Source organism: Tenrec ecaudatus, chromosome 10, assembly GCF_050624435.1.
Source record: "Tenrec ecaudatus isolate mTenEca1 chromosome 10, mTenEca1.hap1, whole genome shotgun sequence".
In the NCBI taxonomy this organism is placed as follows: domain Eukaryota; kingdom Metazoa; phylum Chordata; class Mammalia; order Afrosoricida; family Tenrecidae; genus Tenrec; species Tenrec ecaudatus.
Genome location: NC_134539.1, coordinates 120,873,168 through 120,882,999, shown reverse-complemented (window position 1 = coordinate 120,882,999; position 9,832 = coordinate 120,873,168). Strand labels below are relative to the sequence as shown.

The following is a 9,832-nucleotide window of genomic DNA, read 5'->3' as shown; positions in this document are numbered from 1 at the left end:
AGACGGAGCCCAGCTACCACTACCTGCTCTGACAGGAATCACATTAGAAGATCCTGGAGAGAGTGGGCTGAAATGTACAATAAAACTTAAAACCATAAAAAGACAAAGCTTTTTTTAATTGGGAGTTTTTACAGATATCATAGCAATTCATAATTCAATCACATCAAGCATAATTGTACAATTGCTGCCACCATCATTTTCAAAACATTTTATTTTTTCTTGAACTCTTTGATATCAGCTCCCCTTTATGCCCTCCTTTCTCCAACCACGGGTGTTTAAAAGTCGCTATTAAAAAAAAAAAAGGTAAAATAAATAAATAAAAATAAAAGTTGTTATTCAATATTCTAGAGAAATTTTAAAGTTTAAAACAGGCTTTGGTGACAGAAATAGAATCCCCAAATCTGCCTAATGTTTTCCAGGATACAATATGTATATTGGAAAAGGCATCAAATAAAACTTATTAGAATCTCATTGGAAAGGGCTAGATCTAATTCTCTTTAATAATCATGTGGAGGTAAGATCTGAGTTCATTAAGCACAAGTATAGAAGGCCACGTCACTACTATAGATTTGTCAACCCTCTGGAGAACTGAAAATCACTTTCACACGCCTTAATGGCCAGATACAGATGATGCATAAGGTAATATACTGTATACACTCATATGTAGGCCAAGCTTCTCAGCATTTTAATGCAGTTTTTGTGGTAAAATTAGGTGCCTCAGCTGATATTTGGGTCAGCTTATACTTGAGTATACACAGTAGCTAATCTCTAGTTTATGCAACATTAATTCCATGCATCTTGCTGAATTTTATAAACTTTATAATTTTAGCTATGCTTATGATATTAGCATTGCTCTATACTTGCTGTCTTTTCTCTTGGTAATTTTACACAGTGGAATACTATACAGGTATTAAGAAGAGTAAGATAGACTATATAAAGAGCTGTTTGAGATTGACGACTGCATAGGTTCCCACACTTATTTGGTCTATTGTTTTTTTTTTCAGGAAAAAAGTTACTCCGTGCCCTCCTGACAATTAAATATTTTTATACTATAGCCCATAATACAGGATAAAGTGTAGTCATCCGCTTTTGTTCCATTGCCCCCTGGCAGTGTGGTATGATTCACTTTGGGAAATACTGTACTAAAGTACAATAGATTACAAAATTAGTATGGATGGAAAATGCGGTGGGTACAGTTACAGAAAATTGGAAGGATGCACCTGAGGTTATGAAGCCTTACTTCCAGGGGGTAATATTGGGTTAAGCAGAAAGTGTGATTAAAAAAAATATATTATATATAATTTTATACTAATGGGAAATATTTTACAATAAACATGTATTACTTCATTAAAAAAATGAAGATGCTGTAATGTAAATAAAAGTAGAACTGACCATATCCTCACATAGTGTCACTGTATGGCAATAAGATTAGTCTATAATAACTTTCCTAGAATCCAGAAAATCAATTGTTATTTTATAGTCATACTTCACACTGTCTTGGCCTCGCTCTTGGCAAAGTTATATGTAAATCAGGTGCCGAACCACTCTTTGTTCTATTTACTTCCCTGAGCCTCTTTGGCAAGTACTAAATGACTGTCCCATTTCTCTGGGAGTACAGAGGAAGACTGGAATGCAGGTTGCCCAACTCAGAGGAGAGATTACAAAGCAATCTTCCATGTTTCAATTCTTCATCTGCACAACCTTTCACGGGAACGTAATTATCGTTAAAGGAATGGTTTCCTTAATAGAACCTAATGTTTTTAGTCTAGTGGCTGACCAACTCTTCAATGGATTAGGGGAAAGATAATGAAACTGAACAAATGAAATGATTAATAGAATTCTTTTCACCATGACAAGTAGGTTTTAGATTTTCTACATCATCAAATTTAAGTACTATATCAATTTCAAGCTAGAAAGGGCTACTTAATATTTGACTGCCTGCTACTGTGTAGTACAAACTGAGAGGCAGGTTTTAATCCCAGCTGAACATTTATAACTCCCATCAGATATTACTACCTGTTTCATTGTCTTCAATAATGTGCTTTATTCAACTCAGAGGATAAACAGTATGAGGGAGTTTCAAAATTTCATAGAAAAATTCCATTCTTTTAATTAAATTTTTTCCATGAATTTTATGAAACCCCTTTGTAGTTCTTAGTTTGCTATCACATCCATTTTTTAAAGAAATGCCTCATCCATGATAAACTCTACGACAGGGTGAACATTTTTATGGCCACAGGGGAAGCCAGGCCTGAAGCTAAGGCAAAGATTTCAGAAGTCTCTAGTGTTAAACACAGCTCTAAATTTTACAGTGTAAAGTTTATGTTCTTATATTTTCCCTGAATATAAATCTAGTCCAGGTTTTTCAAGTGTTCCACCTGAAACATGAAGTAATCTGCGTCTAATTGTTACTCTGTACATCAAGCGAACATGTAGACAGTACAACAAAGCATACCTGTTTTACAACAAGGTCACCGTCAGGTACTGATTGTTTAGGACAGAAATAATGCCAAGGGTATATTGGAATCAAACTCTTCAGGTTCTTCTCTCCACTTCTTAGCAATTATAATAATTGAACTCAACTCGTACTTTGCTGGTTGAAGATGACTGAGTTGTTTTGTCTGGAGATGTAGTCTACATGAAACTAGTGACCTAGAAATGAAAAAGCTTTGAAGTACATTCCCAAGTCCTTGCCTTTTTAGTAATGGAGCTAATCTGAGGTTTTAAAATTAACTGCCTCGTGGTGAACAGGAAAGGGCAGAGCGTGTGACTAATGCCACGCTGTTAATCTGGTTGGCCAGGAAAGGTGAGCAGTGAAACAGCGTATTGCATTCTTTGTCTAACAGAGCTTATTAGAATCTGTTGGTTTTAGAAGCGACATCCCTTGTATCTAAATTATCCAACTGGAGCCTTAAAACTAATTTAATCCAAACACTAAGGTTCAGCTGTTTCCTTATCAGCAAGTTTTACACCGTGACTTTCAGGGTACTAAAGAAATCAACCTATAGCAATCCTACGGCGCAGAGGAGAACTGCCACTGGGGGTCTCCGAGGCTGCAAAGCGTTGCGGGAGCACCTGGTGGTTTCGAACTGTGGCCTTATAGGTAGCAGCCAACTCTAATTCCTCATGGCAGTGAGTTTTGAGTTTAGAAAGCAAACTCGTTAAAAACCAAGGACCTTTGCGACCCCTTATTTAAGGTGGGGGACATCTTGCGACCCCCTATTTAAGGTGGGGGACAACTCTTGGAGTGAGCCAAGGCTGTCTTTTGCAAAGACTTTTCCAAGAATATGCCTCAGAGTTGGGCCTGCCATGGTAAAGGAAAACCCAGCAGCGAGCCTGGGGAAAAGACGAATACAAAAGTAGGAAAGTGTTTGCTGGTCAAGGAAACCCTTGGGAATTCAGCTTTAACAACTCTTCCCTGGTCAAAGATTTCCAGAGCGCTAAAAGTTCCCGCGCGTCCATGCTCACGACCCCTATCACTCAGAAGCATAATACACCGGAGCTCTCTCTCTCCCCGGCTAGACTCCCGGGAGCTGCCCGGTCAACCGACGAAGCTCGGGCCCCGCCCACCGAGCGCTAAAGGAGTCCTCGCGCGTCCCGGAAGTGCCCCTCGCGGGAGGAGGCTCCGGGCCTCGAGCCTTTGCATTGGCGGGAGGCTGGAGATGATGCGTTACGTGCCGCGACCGGGCCCCGCCCCTACGCTCCTGCGCGCGGAAGCGTCGGGAGGGGCGGAGCGTTTGGCCCCTGGCGGCCATTACCCGGAACAATCCCGGGCCTCGGGTCAGGTGACCCTTGGCAGGAGTCGGGGAAGGGTGGGGGAGGGGCGAGGGCGTGAACGGGGAAGGGAAGGGAGGGGAGGAGGGGGGAGGGACAAGGGCGGAGTAGGAGGGAGGGGAAAGGGGCGGGGTGGGAGCGGGTCACGTGATTCGGCATGGAGGCGGTGGCGGCGGCCGGGAGGAGCTGCCGGGGCAGAAGCCGCACTTGTTAGTGTAGGGGGAGGAGGAAGGGGCCGGGGGACGTCGACACCGTCACCCAGGGACGCCGAGAAGGCGAGAGGGGGGTGGGGGCGAGACCAGGCTCCGACCCCCGGCCGAGGGGATGAGGGGAGCATGGGCGCCAAGGAGTCACGGATTGGATTCCTCAGCTACGAGGAGGCGCTGAGGAGAGGTGAGGGGGGGAGGGGTTTGGGCGAGCTGCCGGGGAGGCGGGCGACTGGCTGTCCAGAGGGTGGGTGACCCGGGAAGGGGAGGGGAGGTTGCGAGCGTAGGGGTCCCTGAGGCGGAAGGGAAAGAGGCCAGCGGTGGGGGATATTACGAGGGGGAGGGGGGCGGTGGTGGCAATGGAAAGCGGTGTTTGGAAATTGGGATCGTTTGGAAGGGGGCGAAGCGTTCTCAGAGAGGAATGGTATCAGGCGCTGGCAGGGCAAGGCTCGTGCTGTCTGGTGGCGTTGCTGTCCTCGGTGTGTCCAGGGAAGTCTTCCCCGCCTTGTCTTGGGTGGCTCCAGCCCTTCCAGCCCCCCACCCCCATCGTTTACTGCCATTTTCTCCATATCACTCCTTCATGTAACCCCCAGTCACACTAACAGCCTTGGCTGGAAGGGAGAGCGGCGGCAGCTGCAAGCTCTTTTCTCTGCTAGTAGAAGCCCCCTTTTTTCCTTTTGGGAAGTCTCTGTCTATGCCGAGGGCCTTTGCCATCCACTTCTGCCGCCCCTCAGCCTTTGAGCGACGGAGTTTGATGAGAACGATCTGAAATTAAGTTGTGTTTGCGATGAGATGAGGCACGACAGCTGGTGTTGCCACAAGACCTTGTCTTAGATTTCATCTGAGACGCTGGCCATAGCCTTTTAATTGCACTTGATTCCCAGTTCTCGCCCCCGCCTCCCTATAAAATGGTATTCGAAAACCCAGCATTCTGATATTGTGCGGTCGCTCCCTTTGAGACTGCCTTTGCTGCCAGCCCTTGCCGGCTGGTTATTGGCTCTGAGGCACTGTCTGTTGCTAACAGCCCCAACCCCCTACCACTTACTCTGAAAGCGCTGTCCAAGATCGCTAAAGCACATGCTAACTGGAAGTGTCTATTGCAGTTTATGGCCTGGATGTGCTCATAACTGGGATTTGTGTGTGTGTGTGTGTGTGCTTGCATTTGTTTGCGCCGTGTTCTCGATTGTGTAGTGGGTTTTCTTGGTAAGACGTGAAGACAACGAAGCAGGTTAGGTGCTTGGCATTAACTGTAACAGGTTTCGATCAAGAAAGCAGCCAAGCTCTTTAGGTGATGGGTTTGGATATAAGGCTATCAAAATTAGATTGAAAGGCAGCATTCAAAGTGACAGTGTTATAGGGAACTTCTGTGCATATGTAGGAAGAAGAAGAGAGAAATCTGTGGGCCAGCATCACTTGAAAATCAGTGCAGAAGGGTTGGTTTAGGACTTAATCAGAATAACAGAAATATGCTTTTTATGTGTCATCCTCTCACCTCCACCCCCACCCCAGGAACACTACAGTGATTGTTCTTATGGATCAATCTCACTTGAGTTGAGTTTTTTTCCCCTGCCTCAATATGAGAAATATTCCGAATTCTTGATGTGTTTCCAACCCCAGTAGTCATTTCCGGGATGCTTTTGGAGCCTGACAGGTCTGGCCTCAATTAGGCAATGACTTACATGGCATGAAAGAGAACATCAGTCAAACTGATGGACAGCTTCAAGGTTCCGAAGTTGGAGATTGTGAACATCAGTGATGTAGCTGGCACTAAGGAATCCTAAAATTAAACATTTATCCAATTTTAGCCTGCTTAATGGAATAACAATGGATTGCACCTTTGTAAATCTGAGTGAAGTTAATTGTGCATTTTAGACAGATTTTGTTAAATTTTTATGAAGTGTTTTTTAATGCACATGTATTTGGAAAGAGGAAAATGTTAAAACTTTATTTGTAATTATTGCTTGAGTAAATTTATATTTTGCCAGTTTTGCTGTAGAGGAAAATTAAAACAAAATTGGGAACCGAGTTGATCAGTTAACATTTCTACCTGTAAACCAGGAATGATGTATTCTTTAAAATATGGTACTTTTGTAAATGTCAAACTTTCATATAGAATTTCTTTCAGTAAAGTTATAGAAGGAGTTTATAAAGCTTGATAAAGCTAACAATGAAAGGTTTGAGAACTTTTAAAGGGATCTTTTTCTTTGTATCGTGAGTAATCTACATATTTACTAAACCATCCTCCATTATTCTCACTTGTTTGTTTATAGTGACTCAGGTAAATGATGGAAAAGAAAAGGCAAGATTTGAAAACACACAGTCCTCTAATATGTGCTATGTGAATCATTGAACAAGCTTGAAAACTACTGAAATATTTCAGTATTGGTTTTTCTTAAAATTATTGAGCATTAAATAATGCCTAGCCATAATTAGGTGTTTTTTTTAAAGTCAAGTATACATGACCATATACAAATGTGGAAATGTCTGAAGTTTATCTTGGAGAGTTGGGCCTGGGAATGAAGTGTTACGTTAATGAAAGATAACATTTAATAGTGCTGAGTGAAAGGGCAGAATAGTGACTTCTCACTTACATTACAGAAGGTCCAGAACTCAGCCAGATTGGCTATGCATTCTATTTTAACACTATTATGTGATTCTCAACTCAGTGGCAGTGAGTTTGGAGGGTTTTTTGTGTGTGTGTGTGTGTATGTGTGCCATTTATATTAAAATATTTTTGAAAGTTTATCTTTAAAAAATTTAAGGAGATGTATTACTGGTACCTTTTATTTTTCTTTCTTAAACATTTTGAGTACAACACCAGTAAGCCTTCCTTAGAAGACTATTTAGATTGCATGTGTTTTCTAAGGAAGTTTAGCTACTGTTAGCTGTCAATTTTTCATCTCTGTTTCTTATTGCATTTAAAGTTGTGGCTTGTGTATTTCTAAAATATGTGTCTTAAATCTTTGGAATACAGTTTATCATTCAAAGAGCATTAAGTGAAAAATGAGTTGCAGTTTAGAGTATTTCAGAATCCTAAGTAACCTTAAAAAGCTCTAGTTTTTAAATTCTTCTCTCTTCCCTTCTCTGTTTCTCTTTCTTTCCTTTCATTCTGGAAACTGAGTCTGCCCTGTCCCCAAAGGATTGGCTGAATTAAAATTGTTCTTACCTTTAAATTGTTGTTATATAGTGGGTAGATTTCTTCTAGTCTCTTTAAGTAGGCTTTGCTACTTACATTCCACTAAATAGCTAAGTGATGAACTTAGCTGTGTGGGTTAACCTTTTTGAATGTTCATTCAGGAAATTCTTAATGCTTGTTGGCTGAGTTAGACTTGAAGGAAACAAAGATGATTAAGACTCTCACTAGCCTGAGTCAGTGTTCTCACTGATGTGCAACAGCTTAAAGGGTATGGAAGACCATAGATGGGATGATAGAATATTATCTTTTGCTGCTGAGTGTATTCTGACTCATAGGGAACTTATAGGAAAGAGTAGAATTATCCTGTAGGGTTCCCAAGGGTGTAATCTTTTAGGGAAGTAGTCACATCTTTATCTTGCAGAGCAGCTAGTGCTTTTGAACTGCCAACTTTTTGCTTGGCATCCGAGCGCATAACCAATGCTCCTCCAATAGACTATTAGAACTTCTGTTTATAGTCCTGCTTGGGATATGTTTGATAATTTTCATAATATGTTAAAACATAATTTACAATTCGTCCTGGTAGGGTAGTGGATTATACATTCATTAGGCTGCTGTTAATTACAAGGTCAGCTCTTGGAATCTCCCAGCTGTTCTGCAGGAGGAAGAGGAGGCATTATACCCTTGTAAAGATTTATACCTGGGAAGCCCACTGGGGCAGTTCTACTCTGTCTTACAGAGTTGCTGTGAGTCAGGATCAATTTGATGGCAGTGAGTTTATGTACTAAGGAGCCCTGGTGGTGGTGGTATGGTGGTAAACATTGGACTGCTAACTGCAAGGTCAAAGGTTCAAATCCACAAGCTACTCTGAGGGGAAAAGATGAGGCTATCTGTTCCCTTAAAGATTTACAGCTTCAGAAATCTTAACTAGGGTTGTTATGAGTTGAAATCAACTTGAAAGCAGTCAGTAAGGTTTTAGTTTTGAGTTTATATTTTGTTCTGTGATGCATAAAAGGAAGTGCTGTTGGCATGCAAAGTGTGTGTGATGGAAAGTATCGTGGAAGAGGTGTCCTTTGAATTGGATTTGAAAGGTGAAGCAGGATTTAGGCAGAAAGAGTAGTGTCTACCAATGCTTGAATGTGCGGGAAGTCAAAGATATATTTTAGAAAAAAAATTGTATCTGGGAGCTGCTGCTGTAAGTAGTGGTAGGATTTGAAGGTAAATTGGTAGATTGGGTCCCACATGTGAAAAGAATTGATGCTAAATTTTGGTGTTAGAACTTAATCAAGTATGTGGAAAACCATGGAAAGTTTTAAGTGGGAAAACATGATTTCCTTTTTAGAATAACTCACTGAAAGTTGAATGAGAAAGGGAGTAACTGACGGCAAGGAGTTCTGTCATTCTGATGTAGTTAATATTTGAATTTTTACTTCATGTCACATTTTAAGTCATTCCAATAGTCATTGAAGTTACAGAATAAGATACTGATGCTTACAGAAATTAACTTTAAAAAAAACTAGCCCTACTAGATAATGTCAATGTATACTATATGATTTTTTTTGTACCACAGATATTATCTCTTGCATACTTTGAATTAACTTATAGAAATCTTGTTGATATTAGGTGCCATTGAATTGATTTTCTAATCATAACAACCTATGTAATAGTGTAGAACTGCCCTCCAGGGTTTCTGTAATTTTCACAGATCAGAAGGTCTTTCTTTCACAGAGCAGCCTGTGGGTTTGAGCCACCAACTTTTGGTTAGCAGCTGAGCACTTAACCACTGTGCCACTAGGACTCCTTATAGGAATCTGATGGATCTGTAATAGCTTTTTGGAGAAAAAGTTTTCTAAGCTGTTGCACAGCTCACAGATGTAAGAACTGACTTTTTAATCTAGAGAGTTTGACTCCAGAGCCCATACTTGTAATCACAACTCCATATGCCTTTAGCACTGTATTCATTTTGTAGTGTATGTTTAATAACTGTGTTAAAATTTAATTTCCTAGTCACTATTAGGTTGCTGTGTCGGCTAGTGCATTAATTAAGATTGTAATAGTTGCAAATAGAGTACTTTTAATTTTGCTTATCCACCAACTCTTTTTAGAAAATTTTTTTTCATCAACTCTTAAGATACTCTACTACCTTGACTCCCTAACCATGATTATGTTTACCAAGTTTCATTGTATTAAACCTTCATTAATATTGTACTACATGTGATTTGATGTTAGCAGTTTAAGCATAATATATAACTGTATAACTGTAGACAGGATTTCATAGTCAGGCTATTTTCTGGGATGCACTATTTTCCCTTATTAGAACATTTATTTTTCTTCATCTGAATTTGTTAAATATATCAGTGAGCTCTCTAGCAATAGTGAGGAATGGTAGTTTTTCATGAAATCTTTTGCAAGTATACCTAGTTATCTCTTACTTTTTACAAAGAAAAATAGAGGCAGTTTTAAATTAGTCTCCTTATATATGCGGGACCTTCAAAAAGTTTGTAGAAAAATTCAATTATTTTTTAATTCCTTTTTGAAGCACTAAGTAGTTACAAAGGTGCTTGTTCCTCATACTTTCCATTTCATACTTTTGGAGTGTCAATAACACAGGGGAGATAAATACACCAATTAGCTCTGGATTTTGGGGGGAGGCTGAACAGAATGAGGTGATCTCACTTGATGATCAGGGACCTCCCCATTGCCGGAACTGGACAGCTGT

At 40.7% G+C, this 9,832-nt stretch overlaps 1 protein-coding gene and 1 pseudogene across 3 annotated transcripts in view; one reads left to right on the top strand and one right to left on the bottom strand.

The window, feature by feature from the left end:
- The first annotated feature begins 3,980 nt into the window (after positions 1 to 3,980).
- Positions 3,981 to 9,832, top strand: part of USP32 (ubiquitin specific peptidase 32) — a 201,818-nt gene continuing 195,966 nt past the window's right edge. For 2 of the 3 annotated variants that reach the window (XM_075561475.1, XM_075561472.1), the window contains exon 1: positions 3,981 to 4,167. In XM_075561475.1, the coding sequence (XP_075417590.1) occupies positions 4,110 to 4,167 (58 nt within the window). In that variant the 5' untranslated portion in view covers positions 3,981 to 4,109. The remainder of the gene's footprint in view (positions 4,168 to 9,832) is intronic. The other variant, XM_075561473.1, reaches the window with a different exon arrangement.
- LOC142460220 (small ribosomal subunit protein eS8 pseudogene) overlaps positions 5,678 to 9,832 on the bottom strand; it is a 41,744-nt pseudogene continuing 37,589 nt past the window's right edge.